General features: G+C 37.2%; 1 protein-coding gene across 1 annotated transcript in view; it reads right to left on the minus strand.

Moving 5' to 3' along the window:
• Window positions 1-26,856, minus strand: part of UBAC2 (UBA domain containing 2) — an 85,944-nt gene that overhangs the window by 2,184 nt on the left and 56,904 nt on the right. The window contains exons 7-8 of the mRNA XM_079307050.1: window positions 16,447-16,692; window positions 3,326-3,448 (exon numbers count right to left, since the gene is read on the minus strand). Coding sequence (XP_079163176.1) covers window positions 3,326-3,448; window positions 16,447-16,692 — 369 coding nt within the window. The remainder of the gene's footprint in view (window positions 1-3,325; window positions 3,449-16,446; window positions 16,693-26,856) is intronic.

A 26,856-nucleotide genomic window follows, 5' to 3' on the forward strand; every position in this document is an offset into this window, starting at 1 on the left:
CATTAAAGGAATAAAGTAGCTATTTATTAAAAGTCCTTCAAAGGATTCACCTTGGGCAGTACAATAGCCTGGCTGTGGCTACACCCAAGATGGATGCAAGATGGATGACTGGTCATGAGTTCTCACACTTTTATTAAGTTTTGGTCCATTTACATAATGAGGTTAATTGTCCAATTACAGCTCCAGGTTATGAAGTCCTGTCCTCCCAGATTGTTCTTCTCAATTCACTGTTATTTACACTTTTGGGGCCTGAAGCTACAAGGGTGTCCTTGGTTCTCAGGCTGAAAAAGGATTGTTTTGTCCAACAAAACTGTGAGAACTTGCTAACACTTTATATGAAGTTCAGAGTTACATGCTAAGGTAGTACAGAATCTGGAAAATACAAAAACTATAACTTAAGGCATCAAGATGAGAAAACCTATCCATAATGAATCTTCAGCTCTTTTCCTTGAAAATATCTACTTCTCCAGAGGGCATAAAACCCCCTCAAAACTATTAATTCCAGGTGTTGAGGGTTTTTCAATAAATCTTAAAGTTAGTCCTAAAGTAGAGGCAGTACAATACTGATATTTGTTTAGTAGAATTCTTGCAGGGCTTCTACACATATTCAAAAAAGTGCTTTTTTTTTGCCAAAAACTTCAGCAAAGCAAAAATCAATGACATCTGATGGAAGAATTACATGGAAAAAGGCACATTAAGATAATGATTTTGTTAAATCAATAACCACTTGACCAGCCCTCTTTATAATACCATGTACATGACACCTAATCTTTGTGCTCTGTGTTAACAGATATTCAAAGCACCACGTGTAAAAAGGCAATGCATGCATAACCAAATTTAATTTATGGCTAAATACCAATTTAAAGTACATTTAGAATCTACAGGTCTCACTTTGGTATAACTGAGTGTCACAATATGACACTCTTTTATAATTAATCTTCCAGAAATGGGAAAACAAGGTGTGAGAGGGCAGGGAATGGCATGGAAGAGTAACTGTGGCCACTGGCAGCATAAAGCATTCCTCATCCTGCTTCAAAGGGCCCTATGACCAGACATCACAACTCCTGAACCTGAAAGTCCTGGGCTACAGAAGCTGCCAGAGAGCTACTGCTACTCCTCCTCTGTCTGCAGTGAGCCTGCAGCAGCAAAGTGAAGCAGGAACACAGAGGAGGCTGTACACACCTCAAGAGGAATCTTCCCAGGGTGCAAGACCAATGTGCAGCACTAGCATTGAAAGTTTTTTTTAAAAGAAAGTTGCCACCAGAAGTAGTTTTTCTTTCCTCTAAGACACCTCCAGAACTTTCATTATTTCTAGTCATCTCTGCTTTGGTGACTTACAGAGAAGTATACAAGTGCCAGGTTTGCCCAGAGGCATGGGTTCTCCTTTTCTTAATATAAATACATCACAACCCATTTGAGAACAGCTACCTTGGTTGTCAGAACATCAAGCTTACAATCCAGGGCTACATTTTTTCACATTCTCATAGGGAAAGAAATGTTACTTTCAACACTTCTGCAACAACAGTTTAAGTCCAAACTTAATTTCGTAACCTGTAACTCTTATTTCTCATCTAAGATTGTGTTTTTTTTATGAGAAAAAGGGCAGGCAGTGGAATAAAAGTTAACCACAGAAACACACTTCAGAAGTAAATTTTTTATTGCAGCTGCCATGAATTCTAAGTTTAAGAAATTGTGGATGGAATTGCAATGTTCTATTTGCAGAAATATTCATCAAGCATCATGGTGAATAGTAACAACAAGAACCTCTTTTCACCTGAGTGCATTTTAACTGCACAAAATGAATCCAGCTCCAGGAAACAGAGTGTATAACTGGCAACAGTAACTAAAGGTGCTAAAACCCCACAAGAAATGCAAAGATTTTTGTACCAGAAGTATTACAAATGCTCACAAACTTGAATGTGATGAACAGATGAAACACTTGCATTTCTGCCATTTTAAGATCGCTTGTGTCATTATTAGTACAGTCTTAAAAAACCAAAGGTGCTTTAATGACTTCTTTTTTGCAGGGTAACCAGAAAGCCTTGCACATAACAGCAATCAAGTGAAACCTACATCCTCAATGCATCAGAAAATGTAAGTGTATATTGCTCTCATAAATCTGGGCCTAAAGGGCTTGGGTAAGAGTCCAGCATAAGTCAGGCTAGTAACTATTTCATTAGTTTCAGCCCAAAAACAGAAGTCCCCATAAGCAGAATTTGTCAATAAAACAAGTAAGCAAGCCAACCCAGCAGGGAAATCTTTTGGTCCATACCATACTGGTGCTGAGTAGGCTTTCAGGACAGCCAAAACTGAGTTGCTGGGTTTTGTCTCAGGAGGTGCTTTTTGGTGTGCGGTTTTTATTTTTATTTTCTTTTTGTTTGTTAGCTGGGGTTTTGTTGGTTTTTTGGAAGTTTTTTGGTTTTTTTTTTTTTCTTCCTTTCTAGATGTAGCGCAGGAGGTTTGCAGTAAGAAGTGCAGCTAAAAGTTTTGAACATTCTGAATGTAATCTAACATCCAGTCAAAGCTAGAAATCAGATCATAGAGAAGACTTCTGTTTGAGACAAGTTCAGTTTAAAAATTACAGTGCTCCTACCAAGTGTTGACTTAAAAAGGGTAGTAGAGACACTGTGAAATGGACAATACAGCTAACTGCAGGTAGGCTACAACCTGGAGAACTTGACTGTATGCAATAAATCCTGAATGCAGGAATAAGACTAATGTTAAATTCTTAAATTTCTGAGTAAATAGTTATCTCTTTTGAGAATAAAACTATCAAGAAAAGTCTAGAAGTCTAAATCTGTATTTGATAGAAAGGACATAAACTTCTCTGTAGCATCAGTATAAGTAATCAGTCGACCACAATATTGTGGGAATCATCCAAATTTTAGCCCAAGTGTGTTTTGCAGTTCACAGCTGGCATAACATTCTTATATAAAAAAACCCAAAATTACTGAATTGGAAACTTAAGCTGTGGACTTCAGCAAAGATGATATCTACATGACAAATAATGAAATTTACTTATTATTCTTCTTTCTTTAAAACATTTATTTTATCAGATTTGAATAGTTTCCACTACTGAATCCATCAATATTTAAATACAGAATACAAGCAGTAACACATAAAAGTAGAAACTCCCAAGTAGCTCTGTAACTCTGGTTTGGATGGCAGTGACAATACGCTCTCTCTGTATTGCGACCATTACCTTATATTCTAATTTTTGCTGCTATAGAAACCATTAGAGAAACTGTGGAAACAGATGATTAAAAATTAGTAGAGATTAATTTCTAACCATTTTTAATGCCATTTGAAAATAGAAAGTGTTTACCTGCTCTTCAGAAACCTCTGTAGGTGGAGGTATGCCTTGTTCAGACGGGTGATGATCTTGATAATTTGCATTATGTCTATGACGTAAAGGAGGAAACAGTCTATTCCAGTTAATCATCCCACCCTGAAAATAGACACTACTGTCAGTATTTGCAAAAATAACTACAAACATTTTAAACAGAAAGATCATCTGTACCACATAATATGAAAGCAGATGTTTAAGTAAAGTACTTTAAACAATGAAAACTACTGTAGTCTCCTATGAAGCAAACATCAGACTAGTTACTGCTTTACCAGTTTAGTGAAGTAATCACTGCAAACTAATGAAAAGTGCTAACAGAAGGAGGAAAGGATGTTTCATATCTATTGGGATAGATCTGGCTTAGTACAATGCTAGGTTTCTGAAGCTGAAAGCCTTCACTAACAGCCTGGCAAGAAGTGCAACAGCAGGTCCTGCAAGTACTTTACAAAATTGTTGCTGAAGTTAATGAGGGAAAAAGAGTACAAGAAATAAGTGAAGGAGAAAAAGCAAAAGGGGCTTCTTAGTGCATCAGTAAAATCACATCAGGAGACTCAGAATAAGTCCACCCTTCAGGACATCTGGGACTTCCATGCGACTACTTCTGTGACAGTGGTGTGACTTGCAGACCCACCACATTCATCTAACTTCTGGGTATTAAATATTGTTGCAAAACCTGGCCATGTTCCAGTGCCAAAACATTGTAACTACACAGCAATAAAGCAAATACACAGCAGTAACACAGGTGTGGTGCAAATGACAGAACTGAAACTTCCTCTTAACAACCAAGCTTCAACTCTTGTAATAGTAAGACATTTGGAACAAAAAGAAGAAATACTAAAATACAAGCTCTATAATTGTCCAGAAACAATGAATCATCATTTCATTAGATTTAATGGACATTTTTGAAGGGATTTGGTATCATGCAAAGCATACAGATCCTGCAAGCAGGTAAGAGCAAACCCCAATCTCTCTTTTCTACGATTTGTTGAAACATCTTTTGCAAACTGCAAAAACTTTCCCTCCTTGCCTGATCTCCCTGTTACTATGGAGAAGATCCCCCTCCCTTTCTGTATATATAGGACATGGCCTTCCTTCCTCTAGTTGCTCTATTTTAGTTCTATAACGTTGTTTCTCAGAAGGCCTTCCTCTTACGAGAGTTTTTTCTTTTCTTCTCTCAGAGGGCTCTTCCTGCCTTTATGTACCCTTAGAGCATTAAATCCCCTCTGCTCAATCAGATCAGCAACAGCCAAATGTGCTCCTGGACCACAAAAATAAAAAAAAAAATTGAATTAGTATTCCTGCCCTTTCCTTTGTTTGCTTCCTTGCTGTCTAGAGAAGACCCAACCAGCCCAGACACCACAGGGGGCACTACAATGGCACATTTTAAAAGCATTTGTAGAGTCAAGAGACTTAAAACATCAGCTTGAAAAATAATCTATTCCCTTCTATACTAGAGTACATTTTTCCCTGTGAAGATATAAAATAGCCAGAAGCCATAACCCATTTTCAAGACCTAAGATTCCATTGTTAGAGAATTTGAATTTTAAAAACTATGTGTCTACATTTCCCATACTGTATAAAATATTTGCTTAAAATTCATGAGGTTTTGACCAAAGGATTCTGTTTAAGTCTCATGTTAGTCAAATGCACAGCATAGCAAAAACAAGAACTGGTTTGGAGTGTAGCCCAAGAAGAAAGAGGGATCTCAGATGTTCCACTGACAGCACTGCACTACCTTGTGGTCTTGGGAAATCGTCCTGTACTTCCCCACCTATAATTTCCAGTAACTCAGAATTACGTTGAGTTTTAATTAATGAACTTTGAATTTCTCACAGCCTACTAAGCTCTACAGTTCAGCAAGCTTTACTAATGCTGCTTTACCTGTTCTTAATACTTAGAGTTTTCTTGAGGAGGAGAAAGTAATGCTGCCACAAGTCATTCACATTGACATAACAGGACTATGACACATTCTTTTGAAGCACCGAAAGTCATACACAATAATGTATATAAAATATAAAATCTACAATATATATTAATTTACCTTTATCTCAGTGGCTCTGAAGACCAAAATAAATGTACCTTTCCAGGAGTGCCCTAAGCTTCAATACTGAGCTGCTTATTCCAGTTTGGTTTTGCATCCTCCCTGTCCTGTGCTCTCTCACTTACCACTACAGACAGACTTGTCTACTTCCTTACCTTAAGCTTACAATACAGTTTGGATTAACATACACAGAATTCATTATTTACAATAAGAACTGCAGTTTCCTTACAAAGATAACGATTTAGTTTTGAAGGTTTACAGCAGATACCTTAAGAAAATACAGATGTTGACTAAAGCATTCAGAAGAGTTTCGCATGAAGACCCCTTCCCAGAGAAAACAGACTAGACAAATTAGGTCAAAGCAGAGTATTTCAATTACCTTTGGAAACTGTGATAAACATAATCCATCAGTTCTCAACTAGATTAATGAGAGGAAAATATCCAGCATTTAATAGTATGTGAACACTGATGGTTAGGATTAATCCCAACATTGTGGTCCACCTCTCATCTGTATAGTACTCCTAAACTGCAGCAAAACAAGGTGGATTAGGATCCTTCATCTTAACTGCAAGAAAATTGTTTCCCTTCACAGTCTTGCTTTTAATTAGATGACACACATCCACAAGGTCAGGCTCAAAAGAGCAGGGATTCAAGGAATTGCAGCAGGAACTATGGGACTGCTAATATGGTCAGTCTCATAAAGGTAAGGAAAAACTTGCAAGTGCAGCTAATGTCTTAAATCCACAGCAGAAGGAGATCAGGGCTACAGATTTACAGTATGGGTGGTGACTGCACAAAGACCTTCAGACAGCCTTAACTATCACAGTAGAGATACATGAAGATCTGTTTTAAATTGAGCCATATCAAGCACCAAATAATGTCTTCACATTAAGTAAAAATCAAAAATTCCAGTTTAAAAAATGCACAGAAGGAGATTTCCAGACCAGTATTCATTCTTGCCTCACAGAAATTATCTTGCAGACCTCCCCTTCATAATTTTATGATCATTTCTTTACTGCAATGGCTTTACACTGTGCTACCAGACTTACTGTGAGAAGTCAGGAAGATTTCACATGAAGATATCCAGTCTGATTAATTTACGTACGTGATGCTTCTAAACCCTCTGAGACTTCCTCCTGGGCAACCAGCAAACCATATTTAAGCATTTCACATTATACCTGACCCTAAGCACCAGCACCCAACAGCACAGAGGAGCTCACACCAATCTCCTCACTCTCCACAGAAGCCTTGTGTCAGATAACAGAGCTCTCTGAAGTGGTCCAAAACTATAAGCAGTGGGGATGCTCCAGTGTCCACTGTGTAAGCTCCTTTCCTGAGCAGCATTTTCAGTGACAAGTGTGTGCCAGCCTAATCCATTTAGTGAAATCCAGGCAGTTCTTCTGTGATTCTGGTTGACAGTTTGTTAGAAAAATAATTAAGTTCAACACTACATGGTTTGGGGGTTGAGACTTGACATGACCCAGGACTAGGTAAGGAGGATACCTTAAACCTCTTACATCCAGAGCTAGATTCCACAACTGACAGATGTGGGATATCTTGCACTATCTCAGGCAGTATTTTTCTTGGTCCTGATCTTTGGTGTTGTGGAGCAGCCAGTGCAGGTGTACTGTTAGAGAATGGGTAGCACTGAAAAATTCTAGACTATGATTCATAAAAATGCTGCACACAATTTGGTGCCTGGGCCCTTATCTGTGTTCACAGCTTAGTCTTCAACAGGTCATCAGGAAAAAGATGTGACAAGAGCACTGCTTCATTAATTATCTGACTAGAAGGCTGACAGAACAAACCAAAGAAAGGCCAATAAACCTTTCTCCCTCCTTTAATCCTATGCTGTAATTTTTCAGAAAAAGTCTGAAGTTTCCTTTGGTTTAGCAGCACAGACTGGGTAAATCAGTTGATTTTAAGTTCTTTGTTACTTCCTGATAGGAGACAAACATACCAAGGAAGTAATTTTACTGGTCTCTAACAAATCACTATTGGAAATGGATTATGAGAACACCGGTGATGTTGGAACTTCCGTTACAGGAAGACAACAAATTCGTCACAAGTTTAGATAACCAAAGAATGAGATTTAAGAATGGACTGGACTAAAGAAATGGGAAAATAGCAGCTCTTCATTACAGAAAAGATCTTAAGGAAATGCCATATTGATGATTTATTCCTGGCTAGCTGCCAAGGCTTTACGTACAGAAGCTGTGCCTTCTGAGGTCACATCCTTGATTTTTTTTTTAATTTAGGTTGTTGGTTTTTTCTTTTAGTGGTGCCTGGGACAATTCTGTTTACAAGAAAGAAGTATCCTCCTTTCCTACAGAATAAGGAAGAAATATCTAGAGCTAGCAAATGTCTGTGACTGTACAGCCTGCTAAAACCCTAGTTATGCCATTTCTTTTCAGATAATCTCCTTCTCTGTTTTGAAAAACAGCTCAGCAGCTCACATACATACCTGCCATGGCATATTTTGTAAAAGCACTTATCCAGAGCTTGACAAATACAAGTGCTGTATTACAGACAATTAACAAATATCCAGTTACTTTCAGATATGCATATATTTTAATTAGATTAATTGAAAAAGAAATTAAAGAAAAGGCTTCATAAAAATCCTCTTGAAAGTGATGCATGGGGTTAAGATATTTTGATAATGTTATCTCCTGTAGATGGTTAATGCCAACTTGTCATCTGTTTGCACAAACAGGAAGCACCTCCTGATATGCCCTGTTCACCTTTTTTTTAACATAATAAACACACTGAAAAAAAAGAAAATTAAATTGCTTTGCATTTCACCTTTTAAAGTTATATTTGTAAAACATTCCACTCTGTATAGAAGCCCTTACTTGATAAAGACATAAATATTGTCTTTTTTTCTTATGAAGTTTCACAAAAATATACTGAATACAAGAAACATTGACTTGATTTGGTGGCATAAATTTTTCAACAATGTATTGACTCCAAATTCCACATATTGATAATATAAACAAACAAAAAAGCATAGCCTTGGATGACATGATATCTGCTGCCCTAAATACTGCATTAGAGAAAAAAATGGTGAAATTTCCAGCCTGCCTCTTTTTCTTGGTTCTTTGGGTAGACTTTTTTTTTGTGTTTTGTTTCTCTCTTACTTTAATAACTTCCATCTTTTAAAGGGGGGTAGAAACATAACTATTAATGTTGTAAGCGTTGTTCTTAATGACAAGAAAGAATTTTTCACCAAGTAAAGCACTCCAGCAATTTCCAATGATATTCTAATTTCCTGGAAATTTATCCTACAGACAAGTCTATTCAGCCAAAAGGCTCTGTCTCCAGCTCTTAGCTTCTGCATCCTGAACTTTGATGCCTGCATTGTCCCTGAGGAGCTCATGTGTCACACAAGTTCAGATATCCACATGTGGTCTTTTCTGAAGCCTGATCAGCTATTTCCTTTGAAATCTAGAAGGAACACCTTAATCTGGCTTCTGAAGCTGCCTGAGAGACAATGGAAGGGATTTCAGCACTGGCATGGCACTGGGGGTGTCCAGTGTCTGAATGCTGAAGGCAGGTCCACCAGCATGAGCATGGAGTCTGTACTTGAGGAAATAACTTCAGCTCTGTTTTAGACATTTTGCACAAAACAGAGTCAGTTTTAATCTTTACCCCATGCCTCTTTGGATGTGGACTGGTTACACTGAACTGGTATTAAAGCAAGATGATTAGACAGATAGTTCTTCACTCACCCCCTATGCAAAACCTTTTCAAAGAGTAGTAAGAAATAAGTAGAGACTGGAACCAAAGTGAGAAAGCAGAGTTTTAAAATTGTTTTGATCTGACAAGCTGAGATAATAAACTCTTGGCACAAAGCAAACTCAAACCTACATCCTCCAAAACACTACATAAGAACATTCTTTAGTATATAAAAGGTTAGTCTGTGATGACATAGGGAAAAAAAGATTATCATGTCGTTCTGAGATGTGAAGGTTCAAGTTCTGTCTTAGGCTGCAAATAGGATTAGTTTCCATTTATTAACATCTCAAAGTCAATATACAAGGTGTCATATGCAACACTTTGCACCTGTAGCACCTCTTAAGGTATCTGTCCTGATTCCAGCAGGGGTAGAGTTAATTTCTTCTCAGAACCTGCTAGTGCTGTGTTTTGGATTCAGTATGTTGGTAACACACAGATATTTTGGGGTTTGCTAAGCTGTATTTATATTAAGTCAAAGACTATTTTGTGTGTCTCATGCTCTACCAGTGAGGAGGAACATAAAAAAAGGCTGCAAGTTTGCATAGTTGAGACAGGTGAACTGAACTGGACAAAAGGACATTCCACACCATAGAACACCATGCCCAGTATATAAACTGTGAATCAACCAAAAGGAGGGCTGATCCAGGTCAGGGAATGGAATCTGGCCTCTGTCAGCTAGTGGTGAGAAATTGCATTGTGCATCACATGTTTGTGGGTTTTTAAAAAGTTATTATTATTATTACTACCACTACTATATTTTACTTTATTTCAATCATTACACTGTTCTTATCTCAACCTAGTTTTGATTCTTCTCACCACTTTACCAGGATGGCAGGGGGAGGTGAGAGTGGCTGTGTGGTGTTTAGTTGCTAGCTGGGCTTAAGCCACTATAGCAGCACAATAAGGAACAAAGGGTGGAACCAGCTCACAGTTGTTATGTGTGAGTATCAGAGTCCAAACCAGAAAACCTAAATATTAAGGAGGACCATGTACTATCTGAACCACAGGCTTCTTTTTTACTATGTGCTGTGGAAAATGGCACTCTAGAAGAAGAAATAGTCTGTCAAGACTGTCTCAGTGCAGACTGGAAGGACAATAGATGCAGACCTGGAATCCAATAACTGACTGCCCCCAAAAGAGATGCCTTATTTGCTCCATGTTCATTAGAAATGAAGGGACAGGTACACCTAAAAAGTCCCTGCCTTCTGTAAACAGGACTTGATCCAACTACAGTGAATTAAATACTCTGGAAATGTCTGGGGTGATTTACATCATAAGGTTTTTTATAAGAAAGTGCCTCTGGTTAAATTGCCAGAGTAAGGCAATATAGGAGAATAAAAGTATTCTATTTCTCAAACAATTTACTTGCTTTGAAATAAAACTGTTTTGCTTTAGAAAGCTGTCCAAGCACTGCTTCTCTAAGGAAGATGACTAAAAATATTAAACCAAATTCAAAGGCTATAGCTTGAAAGCTGAGTCAAAACAAAGGAGAATTTAGTAATTTCAGTCCAAGAGAAAAACTGATTGTTCAATATATGAGCAGGGTGCTACTAATGAGTAGGAGGAGATAGAGAAAGTCGATCTTGTGACTGTGACAGCTGGCTGTTAATGAGACACACTCAGCTTATTCTAATTGTACTAGGGTTTGTTGGCTCTAGTTTCTGTCAGATTGTTGAATTTCCAACTTCCATAAAAAAGACAGAAATCTGAAGTTTCTGTGGTAGTCTGTAGAGGACATAGTCATAAATTGTTCATCACCTGGATCAGGACTCTGGAAATTCAACATTTTTAATTTCACACCTAGAATCCAATGAAGAAGTCATACAGCAAAATAATCCACAATGTCTAAATAGCAGTGGGTTATCAGTTGCTGCAAATACATTATTGAAATTAAACAGTTAAAAAACAGAGTTCAAGCATGCCAGCAGCATATGCAGTTTTTACACCCAATAACCTCTTGAAATAAATCCAAGTTTACTTTCAACACAAAGAAAATAGTATTAAACAATTACAGAGAATAACCAAGGCTTTAAAATGTCAGAAGAGCACAAAAAAGCAAAGGATGAGTTTAAGACACACAGGTCTGAAGGAAAAGATATGGTTTTCTCTACAAAAATGGAAGTTGTCTGTTATTTCAAAATGTGCCCACACGTGTACATTGGCATGCAGAGGAAAGGAAGAGTGATGGAATTCTGACTCTAAATTTAGCCACAGTGATTACTGCTGCAGCACACAAGCTTCATTCATGGGCTGAAATGAATCTGTAAATCACTCACTGGTTAATACAATTCTTTAAAAATACGATGTCAAATCCTGGGCACACATATCCCCATGAATCTAGGGACAAAAGATTTTTTATCCTATTGGTAACCTACATATCACTGTCTTTGGAGTTTATGGAAGTGTTGCTAAAGGCAGTTTCTATTCAAATATGTCACAAAAGCCAAAAGAAGCCTTAGTAAAACAGACGACTGGAATGGAAACCTAATTAGAGAAAAGACTTGGTGTGACACTTGGCTGAAAGTCTCACCCCTTTATTCAGGTAAAGCACTCTGGTAACTTCCTTCCTGGCAATGATACATACATTTGTGGAACAAAACTGAAAAACTGATTCCATCCAAAGTCCTGGCTATGAGAGTAAGGGGTTTTGTGGACTTGGCAATGTATAAAGGTTGCAGAAGGTCTTCATGGTTCAAAACGTGTTTGAAGGACTTCTTGTTGGTACTCAAACTTGTGAAGTTATTCACGAAGACTTCATTGAAGTGCCACCTCAGTACCAGTAGGAAAGCTAAAAAACATGTCTTGGTCTAGCTCTTTACTTTGCAAAAGTGGAATTAGACTGTCTAGGAGTATATTCACTGGGGGGATTTATTTTCTACTATCATGATTCTACTATCATGAATGAGGATAACATTCCTGAGGAAGAATTCGTGAGCCAGGAAGATTTTTGCTCCATTAATCTATTTTTTTCCAAGGTCAGAAGTTTATTGCTTAGATATAACCAGAAGGTAAATTACCAATCTGGTCTCACAGTCGTTAGTTGACAAAATATGAAAGTTGCAAACTGCTCAGGATGTGAGGCTCCCCATAACAACAATGATACTCAGTGTGCCTACCCACAGAACATCTCTCCTGTGCCCCAGGAGAAAGGTATCTAATGAATAAACAATTAGAGGAAGGCCCTTTGTTATATAACTCTGGTCTTTGCCAGCAGCAGAATCTCATATTTGATGAAGATGAGATACACATATGAGATATCATGTGGTATGAATCTAAGGAGAATCTGGCCTCAGTGAAAATTAATGGCAGTTGGAAGAGAAGAACAAAAAGACAGGAATTGAAGTGGCCAATAGGATAGAAAGAGAGGTCGTGAAATGAAGATTTTCATATATGGCTGTAGGTTTGTTACAGTCAGAAGCAAACTGATGGAAGTTCTTCCAACACACTTCAGAGAAACCAAGAAGAAGGCAATATGATGTCTTTAACATGCTCAGCAAAAATGCTCTGCAGATACAAAACCTATTTTTGAAGATGCAGGGACTGAGGTTGATACACCATCCATCCTGAATGGGCACAGGGAGGAGTGCTCCAAGAAGTTGTATTTAATGCCAAAGAAAGTGCTTCCCACCTTTATGAACCTTCCACCACATAACAGTCTCTAGTGACATCAGAGTAGCCAATACCACTAAGGTACAGAATCTTCCCTATCTATTTGCAATTTGGTTCTCTGCCAGCCTCCCTCCACGATTCTCAATGGGAAGTGAAAGTCAAGTTGCCTCCCTGATGCCCACACTGGTGCACAGATGCAGCAGTTGCTTCCCTTTTCCCACCAGGGTTTTATTTGAATGACAGAAAGATAAACTTTAGAAAAATGCCGAGAAATAAAAGAGATCTAGAAATAGAAATATCAGAAGAGGAAGATCAAAATTTTAATCAATATTACAATATTGAAAGGATAAAATAGTAAATGATCCCTGGTGGTCAGATATGACAGGAGAGAACTTCCCCAAAAGTGAAGAAGCATTTTATAGAGCAGTAAATACAAAGGATGGGAAACAAGAGAGATGAAGGTAAAGGTGACAAAAATGTGGGTGGAAAATGGAACAGTGGGGAATGAAAATGTGACAGTGATATGAAAAGGGAAAGAAGATCAGATAATGGGAAAAAAAACGAAAAACAGGACAACTATTTACAAAATAGCATAGACATAAGAGTGTGAAAGAAAGGAACTAAGAAAGCAAAGTTTTAACAGCAGTAACAAAATGGGGTATTTTTAGGGCATGAATACGTATGGCACACATTTTATTCTACTGTCTTTCAAGGTGAATGTAGGTGACGCTAAGTAATTTATTTGGGACAAGATGGTAATTTCTCAGCAATATCCACAGGAGGAAATAAAGAACATAGTAAAATCTAGAAAGTTTTCAAGATGAACTCTAGCATGTGTTTAAGGTATCCACAGCAACTAGAAACCAACACAAAACCAGTCACCATTTAACCACACTCCCCTGAGAAACTATCAACATAACAGTTTCAGACCCAGTGGCCACTGAATATTTAAGAAATAAAATTAGGTACATCTAGTAATGAACCTGGTGGGTTTATTTTCAAGTTCTACCATGCACTCAATCTACTCATTGAAGGCATGGGTGCTTGACAACCCAGCACTCATACATGCAGTTCCATGCTTCAGGTTCCTCCAGACCAGAAGATTTCAGCTAGAAAAAGACTGGGAAAGGTAAGGCTCAAAGAATTGCTAGCAAAGAAATTCTGGGGTGATTGTATTTTGCTTTTTCTTTTTTGTAGAAAGCAGCCAAAGTGAATTCTGCTTTGGATAAAAGGGCTTAGTGAACAGCAGGGGAAAAAAAAAGATAAATTTACATCTCAGTATCATAGAGGTACACTATAAACAACTTTTGAGAAAGGCTTGTCCCCCAATTTCTTTCCCCTACTTTCTCCCCCCTCCCCTTCTTTTAATTAAAAAAAAAAAAACAAAAGAAAAAACTTTTATATGTTGGTTTGTATAGCCTGTCAGGATAATGTTCTTGTGAAGACTCAAAGAATAAACTTACTACAAAAAGCAACTATTTAAGAGAGGGACCTCCCTTATAAGAGTCTGCCAACATTGCCCAGACAACAGAGCCCCATTAAAAGCACTTATCTCCTTCCATAATTCTACCAGCATTCAGGGAAACTGCATTGTCTCATTTCTCAGTGTAAAGGAGTGGGAGGAATGAACAGAGCACCTTCTCAAGGTGAACGGAATCGTTGCATTATGGCATAGAGAAGAAAGTTAAAGTTCACTTCCCTCAACAAGCAAAGTGGAAAGTGTGAGAGAAAATTTTCATTTATCTCACCTATGACATACTACCTACAGACAGCATACTGGGACTTCAGAAATCCACACAACACTTCCCCAGAATATAATTCAAAGCCCTATCTGACGACTGACATGTACTTACAGCTTTTATTATTTTCCATTTCACAAAAAAATGTCTAAGAAACTGATCTGCATTCTTTATAGCTTCACTCCCACAGGTAAAATTATCATCTAAATTCCTTTCATCTCTAGCATGATCTGTTCCACTCCACTGTCTTCAAATTACACCTTGCCAAATTTCTAAAGGCAAAAGAATTGCCCAAGTACAGCAATCCAGAAAATGGTTTTCAACTTTTCAAATATTATTCTGAGATTGAAAATAGTCTGTTTTTCATTTTTACCACTACAAAGGAACATTTGTGAGTGATGTTTTTTCCGATTTAGCTGCTGACCAGTAAATTCAGTGAGTGAGTCATTAAAAAATACCAGGTGGGTCAAAAGCTTTCACGACACACCTTTTCTGAAGAGCCTCTATGAAACATTCATACATTGATCCTTTTGCCTTCTGATCACTGGTTTCACAGATTAGCACTACCAGTTAAATAAATGCTGTGCTCAAGTTAAAGGCTAAACATGAAGGTAACTTGAAAGTGTTTCAGCGACTTGTAATGGGAGGCATCTTACTGATGTTCAAACAGTGCTCCTGCATTTTAGTCAAACCCCTCCACCTTTTTAAAGAATTCTATTTGAACTCACACATGAAAAGACATTTTTCCACTTTCATTGTTCATAGCCTAGGGAAAGGACAAGATGAGAAGAAAATGTTATCAACAGTTCTTTTATCATTTACCATTCTGAACTTATTTACCACTTTTTGTAATTAAAGATATATTAGAAAGACTGTCCTTCATAACTGGAAATGGCTTCTTTCTCATGTCTGAAGAAACTTGGCTGCACACCTCCCAGCTGCTTGTACCCAACATACAGTTTCAATTTATTTTCTATTACAATGGCAACATTCAAGAATTGAGTAATTTCTAGTTCAATTCTTATGTTAAAACTGATTAGAGTTTTAATAGGAATAGAGAAAAGTAGATTAGAAGTCTCTGCATGAGGAAAAATTTCATCATATTGCAATGTTAAGGAAACAAGAGAAACAGAATGATGTTATCAGGGACTGGAAACAGTTGCAGGCCAAAGCTTCATGCCATCACACCTCTAATTCTGGGACTGCATTAAGGGTAACACAACTATACCTGTTCATACTACACTACCCCAAACACGAGAAGAAATCGTGTATCAGTACAGAGCTGTGTTTCATGCAAAGAAAATTCAGTGAAGAAAGTGAACACATCTAAGATACAGGAACTGACACACCACCTACCCTGTTTTCCTACCCTACAATACAAAGTCTGAGAATATCTGGATTTGCTAGTTTGTATAAAAAAGATAAAATAAAAAGACTCTGCAATTCTATTCAATAAGGAAATTAACCAAGAGGATTAAACATGGCAAACAATGTCACTTGTGGTTTACTTCTGTAAGTTGGAGAATTTAATTTCTGCCCTTAAGAAGCAACCTATCAAACAAACAATGGAATTCCATAGAAAATTTTCAACCTGTCTGAAAAGGCTACTAACCAGACAGATACTCAGAAGAGTCAGGAGCATTTTGACTTCCTAACTTTACATAATGGCTTTCATTAAAGATCACCAAGAAGCAATCTTTACCTTTCAGCCTCATTTTTTGTGATGGAATGCCAGGAGTACTGACATCCCCACAAGATTGTCTGCAATTCTGCTCACATCTTGTGAAGCAGCTTTAACATAATAAAGCTATATAAACCACTTAAATGGCTATCAGCATTACAACAGCGTATGAAAGATTGACGGAGAAAAATTTAAAAATACATTACTTTTAAGAAACAGGAACAATACCAGATCTATGAACCCAAAAAGCACATTTCTCCTACCAAGAGAATCCTTTAAGAATGCATAGCAGTACCTGCTGCTGCCTCTGCCGCCTCATTTGGGCAACCTGAGACATCATGATTTGCCGGTCCAGTAACTCCATTCTCTGCTGCCTCTGGATGTCAACTGTCGCTCCCATTCCCACCCGAACTTCATTCGCTGGCTCCGCAGATGAGAAGACTGGTTCAAGAGTCCAAGAAAATATCTTTGCTACCCATCTGGGTACACAAAGAATTCGATGAACTTTTAAGATACTGCTGTTGTAGCAAATCCCAGAAATCTAAAATCAAAACCAAAATGTTAAAAAAACTCCTGAAAACCAAAAAACTTAAGTACATCACATTTGCTTTGAATTTGGCTGCAGGTAACAGTTGGTCTTTCTGATTTTTAAAGCACTTTTATGTTATTTACTCACAGTTCTCAGTCAAGAATCAGAGAAAGAACAGGGGATTTCTTTACTTCCCTACAACTACAAACTACTGGTTTTTTAAATCTGTGTGGTGCATTGCCTGTGACTCATAAAGTTGCTTGGAGTTTTTTGTAAGTTTTGGAATTTGAGCCCAAAGCAAGTGACCCTTTCTAAAACTGGTCAAATTAAAATAAAATTTTAATTTCTAGTAAAAGAGCTGGTCAGAGTATGCTGTATACTGCCTTGAAAAGATTAAGACTGATCTTGAGAATGCTGAAGCACTCTAAACACTACTACAAAAAAAACCCAAACCCCTTTAAGGCTTCTGTTCCCACCATCCGAGTCTCTCTTTCTAGTAAAAACAAAAGCAAAACAGTGGAACCGAAGTTAAATCTAAGACTATGCACGCAATAATTTCAAAAGAAGCCCATCTACCTTACAGGAGGGGAAAAAAATTAAAAACCAATTAATTAAAAATGGTAATACTGAAAAAGCCAGTTTTTGTGAGGCTCTTCTCCTACCCATAAGAAAAAACCAAATTCCATGTGTTCGTGCTTGCCTTGGGGCTTTATTTCATTTCATACTCCGCAGGACAAAGAGAAATTCATATGCCACATAAATGGATTTACAGTCATCACTCAGCCATTATTTTGAATGCCATTGTGAAGCCACAGGACTTGAGCCCAAAGCAGTTCCATCTGCATTCTGCTTTATGCCACATTTCAGCATCTGTGATTCTTTATTGTCTGTTATGCCACAAGAATTATGCTGTCACAGCATAGTGAAATGAACAGGAAGAGATCTGAACCTCAAAAAATCTGTAAACATATCTCAGAAATGAAATTATGCTAAAAGCAATATAGAAACTCTGCATCTGAAGTACTTATTTATTTATTTGGGGCTATTTGTCCTATCTCACTGACCTTTGTATAAAGATACTAAAGCATTGCTGAGTATACCAAGGGAGACAATATAAGAAAAAGCAACATTGTTTAGGAGGGAGGATATTTTTCAGATTATTAATAAGGTTATTGTTAAATAAAAAGTGAGACTTTTAGCAAAAACACATTCTGCTTTTGGAAACAATGGTTTTTGTTTTATTCCACTTTCATTTTATGACTTAGGGTTGGATGTAGCACCAAGCATGGGCTGTCATTTTAAAATGAGAAGGAACAGTTTTAAACGACTATTAACCTCTTCAGTCTTTTAGTTGTGCTGTGAGAAAGGAGGTAAATGCTATAAAGGCCATAATTACATCAGAGTGAAGGCTACCTTTAATAAAAATTTTCTGTATTCAAAGGAAGGTCCTGACCGGACAGGGCACAGTAACAGAAGCTTTTTCATGACCTTAGATAGTCTTTCCTCAGCTCCAGTGAAACTGTTCCAAATGACTGTAAACTCATGACTAAAACCTGTGCACATCAACTGGAAACTAAGATGTAGCTATAATCACCAAAGAATACGAGGAAGAAAATTTGTATCACTTCTGCAATTCCCCTGTTTCTGCTTGAGGTGTCTGCCTAGCAAGAAGGTCCCTCAGAAGCTAACACCCTGCTCCTGAGAGAGTTAGGTAGACAGGCCCTTCACTCAAGGAAACCTAGATTGCACAGTAACTGAGAAAGCACTTTTTGAGGACTGAGAACCAGATTGCAAATATTACATACACATTTAATCTGATGTTTTCTTCAATGCAAAATGCACAAGCAGCACCAGAGCCGACAGATTATCTTCATTTCTTCCACCTGGTTTGTAGGTATAGGCAGTATCATTAGGCTACAGAGCCAGGACCCCTCTTTCATTCCAGGGATTCTGCACACCTGATTGTACAGGTATTAACTAGGCAGCAAAAGAAGTCCCACTCAAAATACTTTGTTCAACACCACACCAACATTTCTTCCCTTTTTTCAAATGACCCACCTAGATACTGATCTCTGCTCTCTCATACCACCTTTGAAAAGATCTAATGTTTTCAAAAATCTTGAACGGGTTCAAAAAGTCACAAAAACAAAACATAGCAAGTGGTGATGGGAAAATCTACACCTTGCTGAATGTATGACAAATCTTGACAGGTGTCTGAACATATTAACCACAAAGAGAATCATTAGTTAGCAAGTCGAGATAGAAAATAGAGCAATAACAGCAGCCTATCTTTGGTGTCAGTCCTTTGGAACTAGTTAGTCTCAGAAAGGAAAGCATACTGCAAGCACCAATTAGCAGCTGCACCATCTTGCATTTTTCTTAGCAGAGATGACTGGGTGTAGAATCATTTGGGTTGGAAAAGACCTTTAAGATCATCAAGTTCAATTGCTAGCCATGTACTGCCAAGTCCACCATGTCCTTAAGTGCCACATCTACATGTCCTTTAAACACCTATGGAGATGGTGACTCAACCTTTTTCTGCCCTGGGCAGCCTGCTCCAGTGCTTGATGAAACTTTTGGTGAGTAATTTTTCCTAATATTCAACCTAAACCTTCCCTGACACAATTTAAAGGACATTTCCATTTATCTTACTTGGAAAAAGAGACTGACCCCCATCTCATCACAATCTCCTTTTAAGTAGTTGTTGAGAACAAATAATTTCAGAGCACTTAATCAGAAGAAAAGCCTTTATAAGGCAAAAGTTTATGGACATGCTGAAATGAAGAGTATGTAAGTATAAGAAACTTTAAAATGCTGCAGTCAATTTTAACAAATTTTTCAATACATCTCAACTAGTGAGGACAAGATAGCTTTTTCCATATTTCCAATAAACCCAGAATGGAGACATTTGTAGTTAAAAAAGGTCTTGTGATTCAGTCTGGCTCAGTGTCATACCCTCATCTTAATGTCAAGTATTTCCAAAGAACTTCCTCTATAGCTGGTTCATATGCAGAACTTGATAGATATCATTTTCAAAAAAATAAGCTTTGACAAAATATAAAGCAACTTTTTACGCTGTTTTTGTTACTGACATTGAGTGAATTTCTAGTGTTTAAGAATGCAAAGCAGCATTGTTTATTCAATGAAGACAAGATGATCTGGTTATATTCTAACTTCAGCCTTGTACATTAGATTAAAGGGCTACTTCCCCCAAACAGAGGAGCCTCCACTGTATTTTAGCCTCCAAAAGTCACCACAAAAAGACGTTGTGGTTATGTTCACACTGTTAAAATGGAGAATTTGTGGCTGGCAACATCAGGCACATCTTAATTTCTGTTAGTCACAGCATCATCCACCATATTCTAGGTGGCACAGTGCTAAGAAGAGGAAATGGAGGATGCTAGAAACTCTCTGGCACAGTGCAGAATAAAAGTATGCTTATATATTTTCAGTATCTTAACGCCATGGTTTACTACTGGTTCTTCACACGATATTTCCTAACCTCCTCCTGCCCCTGTATAAAGTCTAACTTCTCCTTCCCTTTCCTCATGTCCTTTCAAAATTGTACATTTTTAAGAAAAATGAAGTAAATGTAGTTTCTCCGTACATTAGGTAAGCCAAACATGGAAGCTCTCCAGTATTTTACATTGCAGAGACACATATGCTCCACAAGTAACCAGAGTAGTATTTCAAATTTAAATGTTTAAATTCACTGTACTTGATTAACACCAAAAAAAGGAAATCAAACAGAAAACAGTACACAGACTGGTGCAGAAAATGACATTGAAAATTATTTTAACTAACAGAACTTGACATCAAATACTCAATTATTCTGTTCTGAAAAATGTAAATACATTCATCATATGTACTCAAGACTTTTTTCAGATACCAACAAATGAAGAGGAAATAGTTTTCTTAAGGGAAAGTGACATTTTTCTATCTGTTTTATCTGCCTAATCCTTAGTTATGTTCTGACTTCTATACAACTGGAATCAAAACATGGGTTGAAGTTTGTGTCAGGATTCTGTATTTATCTTCATTAGAGAAATAATTTATCATACATCCCATAGAGGGGTTGTGTGAAAACCACCCAAGAAATAAAACTACCTAACATGGGTTTATTTAAACCCACTACGTATGTACTTTCAACTTCTGTTACAATTCTAACAGATTATTCTGTTTGGGTTTCCTTTCTGGAAATTATTACAAATACTATAAACAGGCTTTTGCAAGAGTAGCCTTGAGAGAAAAATAAGGTTATAGTGATAATAAAATATTTTTTTAAAATTTTGTTTCCAGTTGATTTGGCTCATAAATTTTCCAGATACCTTGAAATGTTTTTCTTCAGAGTTCATCAGTGCTTCATTGGTCAGATGGAATCATTATCAGCTAAAAACCATTGTGTATGTGCAAGCATGACTGCACTGCCATTTCAGCACAGTACAGCTATTCTTAACTTGTACTTGTGTCCTAAGCATAGGTTCCTTTGGTCTCTGCCAGCATTCTGTAGGTGATGATTACCATCATAATTTTTAACCAGATCTCTTTAATTAAAAGATCAGGATTTGATTAATCTGACCCAACACAGATATCTGTAATTTAAAAGCCTACTTATGAGCTGGTCGTTTAAAGCTGGTGTCATAGTCAACAGAGAGAAAAAGGCACTCTTAGGATGCAACTCATCCTTTGGCAGATGACTCCAAAGTACACACACAGCTGATGTGATGGATCCCCTCTGTGAAAAAAGGGTAACACTGCTGCCAAAACAGCATATGTTGGCAGAACCATCTAATTTCTAATGAACCAGTTGGTACAGTTGACCAAATAGACCACATTTTGGACACAGAAACTCCTCCTCAGATCTAAGAGAGAAATTTAGAAGTAAAATATGAACTGGAAACCAATATCTATTTTCCTACAACAGCCGTAGTAATTAAGGAGAAAGTGCTTTATGACACATTATTACCTTTTCCTGTCCTTTCTTACTACTTTCTCCTTCTTCCAGAATTGGAAGTATCTCCTCCCCAGACAATTACAACCTCACTTTCAAACCAACATTCCCTGTATTCCAGATGAACCAACTTCTTTTATTCTCAGATGCCTTAACTGATGCAGGAATAAGTCCTGATAGCTTAGTCAGTTGTCATGTGTTCACATCTTGATGTGGGCAAGGAGTCAAAGCTCTCACCACAGGGAGTATTAAGTCAAGAAAGTCAGTAGAATGTAGTGAGACTCATCTCTGATCAAGTCACTTACAATCACTCAGCTTAATACTGAGCATTGTCCACACACAAATATTTCATGTTAATTTTGGGGCAGGATTCAGCACATGAGTTAATGTGTATGTGGATATCTGCACCTGTCCTGAAGTTAGCAGACTGACAGACAATGTTTCTTTTTCATTTTCTAATCTTTGTTCCTCTACTGCGTTTCCATTTCTTATTTCAGGGTATGACTTCACAAGCTATGCACTGCTGAGGTTGCAGCTGGAGTACTTTGCTCAATTCTGTGCCCCCTGGCACAAGAGACATGGACTTGGTGGAGCAAGTCCAGTGCAAGGCCACAAAGATGATAAAGGACTGGGAGCATCTTGCACATGAGGAAAAGCTGTAAAAAGTGAGACTGTTTGGCCTGGAGAAGGCCCAGGGGATTTTATCAAAGTAAAGAAATGCCTGAAGGGAAATGAAGAAAATAAAACCAGGCTTTTCTCAGTGGTTCCCAGTGACAGAAAAAGAGGCAATGGGCACAAACTGAAACATGAAAGGCTCCCTCTGAGGATCAGGAAACACATTTTCATTGTGAGGTTGATTGAACACTAGCACAGGTTGCCCAGGAAGGTGGTAGAGTCTCCATCCTTGGAGATAATCAAAAGCCATCAGAACATGGTCCTGGGGCAAGCTGCTCTGGGTGCCCCTGCCTAAGTGGGGAGCCTGAACCAGATGTTACCTTCTGTGATTCTGTGAACTGACTAAGTACTTGCTCTTTGGTAGGTAGTCTATCAGCAAAGGGAAATCACACCAGCTACACACAAAACACAGTTTTACTTAGGTAAGTACCTAAGCATAGGCAGAATTTCAGTGAGTAGTCTCACTGATATTAGCAATACTACTGATATTTATACTATAACACCAATGTCAAATACTCAGAAATGAACTAAATCCAACATTTAACTAACATTTACCTGAATCCACTAATAATTACACTTTGACTAAAGTCCTACATGACACTAAATGTGGATGACTGAAGGACATCCAGACTAACTGGAGGATGAAGGAACATGCACAGCAAGACATGAATGTGAAGGTAACTGCATACATTAACAGACTCTGAACAAAGATTCTCTTTGAGAATGCACATATTTCATACTAGTTCTAAGTATGTAGAAGGGATGATATTTTAAATGTGAACACTATACTGTGGGGTGATACAAATGCTTCTGCATTCCCTTCAAAATACTTTTTAAAACAACAAAGAATTCAGCATGAATTGTTCAAAATCACTTAATAGAAATGTGAAAGGGGAAGGAAAACAACAAGAAAATCAATGATTCCTAGGTCTGATCAGATACTAACTAAATAATGCTATTTTAAGACTAGAAGTAAAACAATGAAAGCCGGGTTTAATTATTTGGCCCCCCAGATGAATCTTATTTTATCCTATAAACACCAATTGCAAAGGACATGAATTCACTATACAATAACACCTCAGCTGAAGGAATAGCTAACAGAAAGAATGGATAAAGTTCTTAACAAATAGAACTCAAAAGTACAATCCAAGTACACTTGGGATCATTTAACAGCAGATACCTGCAGTTTATATAAAACTAAGTTAGGTCCTTCAAAATTATGAATACACTCACTCAATTCATTTCACTGTCTGAACTTTCTATCTTAACCTTAAGCTGTTAAAGTACAAGCTTTAAATTTCAGATTCTTTAAATTTTCCAATATCTAGAAATAAAAAGCACAACTTTTCATACACTCTGAGAAAAGTGAAAGTGTAGCACAGTAACAATGCAGAGAACTGTTGTTTGGCTTAGTGAAATCTCCAAGTCAAGCAGGGTTTTAGAAACTTCTTAATTCCAGTTTCCTAAGGTTTGAACTGAAGTCTACACAAATTCAAGGCAGCTGACAAGAGACTTGGTGGGTTCCAAATTTTGAACTTTATGCAGTGCATGTCACCTTGCAAACAAATAAAAAGCCAACACAATATAAGAAGAAAGGCTACAACACTAAAATCACAGAAAAGGCCTGAAAGATACTTTCCCCCTATGAAATACAGCCCTAAGCTACTCAGAAAAACCCATGGCATGTGAACTGACTGATGACACAATTATTCTAGAAAGTGGAGGGAACTGCATGTCTTCGTGGGATATGTCTTCTGCTGGTCAGCAACCTCAGCTTACTTCTTTAAGCAGGCAAGCTCTAGCTATGACTGAGCCTTGACACACCTCTCAAATTTAAATCCTACAAGAGTAAAGCAAGGAAAAATGTAAAGAGGGAATCCAAGAGATTTTAAAGGGGTGGGGGGGAAAAAGGGAGAGATGTATACATCCCATGAAACATTAATACCACTCCCTAAGGTTTTGACTATTTTACAGAAAAAAATAGTGAAGAAACTGTTTCAAGCCTTCACTAAACTGAGTGATATGCACTTCATGGAAGCTCTTCTGTAAACAATGACTGAAAGAATTTTGGGCACCTCTAATATTATTCCTAATTTTATGACACAAACCCCAAAAAACTCTTGTGATAAGAAACAAATTGGTCTGTATGTGCCAGTCATCATATATTCCTGGCAAAATAAATTACAAGAAACTGAACTAATCTTATCAATCATAAGAAAATTATAGATTACTGATTACTGATCAGCTTTGTGAATTTCTTTACAGTCAACTTCTTAAATTCTCTCTTCCTTATACATAAGTATCATGTATTTAAACATGTTTTATTCAACATATCAGCAACTGACCAAAAGTACAATAACTGATTGTCCAGTTTCATGTGGATAGTAAAAAAACTGCCTTTAAGTGTGTATTCCTGTGCTGGTTCAAAATTAGATCTAGCAAGATATACCTTATCACAAAGACAGACCTTTTGTATTCCAATAACAAAACATGAGATGTAATTTCTGCACCTAAGAAAAATTCACCATCAAAACTACAAATTGTCAAAAATTCCCTATCACCAGGCACATTACATCATTGCCTACCTGCACACATAGACCCATACATACATGTCTGTAATGTTTGCATCACTCAAAACCACTGAAAACAAGAACTCAAGGCAGTACAGTTCCCAGTATCTATACCCTGCCTAGAATTCACAAGAAAGTCTGATGATGCTTGCAAGGATGTAACTGGAAAGTCAGATCCCATTTAGTCATGTTCAAATATAGACTGTGAGAATTTAAATAAACCTAAACCAGGAACACAATGAAGACAAAGGGGAAACTGACAACAACTCAGAAATTGTGCCAGCACCATCCATTTTAATATTCCACATAAGCAGAAGTGCAACAAAAGCTAAATTACAGAACAGCATCATAATACAATCAATGTGAGTGTCTAAGTGATCTTCAGTGCTAAAAATACAGTGAAGTGTCTCCCAGGCAATGAACTAGTGACTAAATATCACACCTATCTGACTTGGTGTTCATACATTTACTCATCCTTTTTGTAAGAATACCTGAAAATTTGAATTCACAAAGGTAGTAAGGTAGTAAGTTAGAAAAATATCAAGAACAGTAAGAATTACGTAACACAGGTTGTCAGAATGACTTAATATTTGACAATCTATTTATTCCTATAATTGTACATATACATTTATCAATCAACTACATTTGTGGGTGTCTGAAAGGCACTTTTATAGTGTTGCATGTCCTTCTTCAGATTATTTTATATACTACGAAACTTTATTCCTTTATCAAGCTTTCTCAAAAGATGCCAAATTATAATATCTAACAGAGGAGAAGAAGAGGACATCTTAATCATAGAAGTGTGGCAGATACGCCATGCAAAATAATGGCTGAAATCCTAACATGAATTTCTTTTCTAATTGCAGAACTTATTACAAAGTGGTGGAGTTCAGCTCTCTGCTTGCTGCAGAAAAAAATTGAGACTGAAAACACATCATCATTGATAATGACCTATTAATGCTGACTGAAGCAATATGAAAACTTGAAATTTTTCTTTAGCCTTCCTGTGACACAGAGGTAACTCAATTTAATTCTATAGATTTATACCTAAGTAAAACATCCTCTCAACCTGAAATTAAAAAGAAAAGCTAATTTATGAAAAAGGTAACTAAGAAAGTTGAGCAAGTTTCATTATACAGAAGAATTAAAGTTTTTTATTAAGAGGGAATTAAAACAAGAACTGCATAATGTATTATGAAAAAAAAATCTACTCCTTATATGTCTGTATAATCCAGTATACATAGAGCTTCTGTCATCAGGAAAGAGGGAGTTAAAATGCCTTTCCATTTCTTTCCTTTCCTTCCCTCTCTAATGAACACCTGTTCAAAAGGAAGGGCTATTAAAAGAGCCAGCAGAGTAACAGGAAGGGTAGTGCATTTGGAGGAAGTCACAGATCCTTCAGTGGACACAGAGGCCTGGGCTGATTTCCAGGGCAGACAGATTCGGATTTGTTATAGCTGTACTGCTTTCATCGATATTTATAGCAACATCAAATCATGAACAGACGTCACTGTTTGCTGTTCCACCACTCCTGTTATTAGTAATCCTAGAAAACCATAGATTATTTTGCAACAGTCAATGCAAATGCTAAAAGACCAAACAACTGAGCTGTAGCAGCATTTTCCTCTGAGCTCAACCCAAATTTGAATTAGTAGGTTCTATACAGCAAAGGCATAACTGGAGTTCTCGAGACTCCATCAACTTAATAATGGAAGTGGTGGCACTCCCACTATTGAAAAAGGTTACAATCTTTTGGGCCAAGAATTTAGTCTGAGCTCCTAATTTCTAAGTCTGTAAAATTTTTAAAGAAGCTTATTACTATCTAACAATCTGAAAGATTTAGCACAATCTGTTTCAGCACTAAGTGCCTTAGTACTAAGAACAGAATCAGAAAGGAAAAAGGCAGATCACACCTCCTTTATCTGACTGATGTGACAAACGTGATTTTGTGTTCTTACTGCCATTGTCATTCTGAGAAAC

Source organism: Erithacus rubecula, assembly GCF_903797595.1.
Source record: "Erithacus rubecula genome assembly, chromosome: 1".
Classification (NCBI taxonomy): Eukaryota; Metazoa; Chordata; class Aves; order Passeriformes; family Muscicapidae; genus Erithacus; species Erithacus rubecula.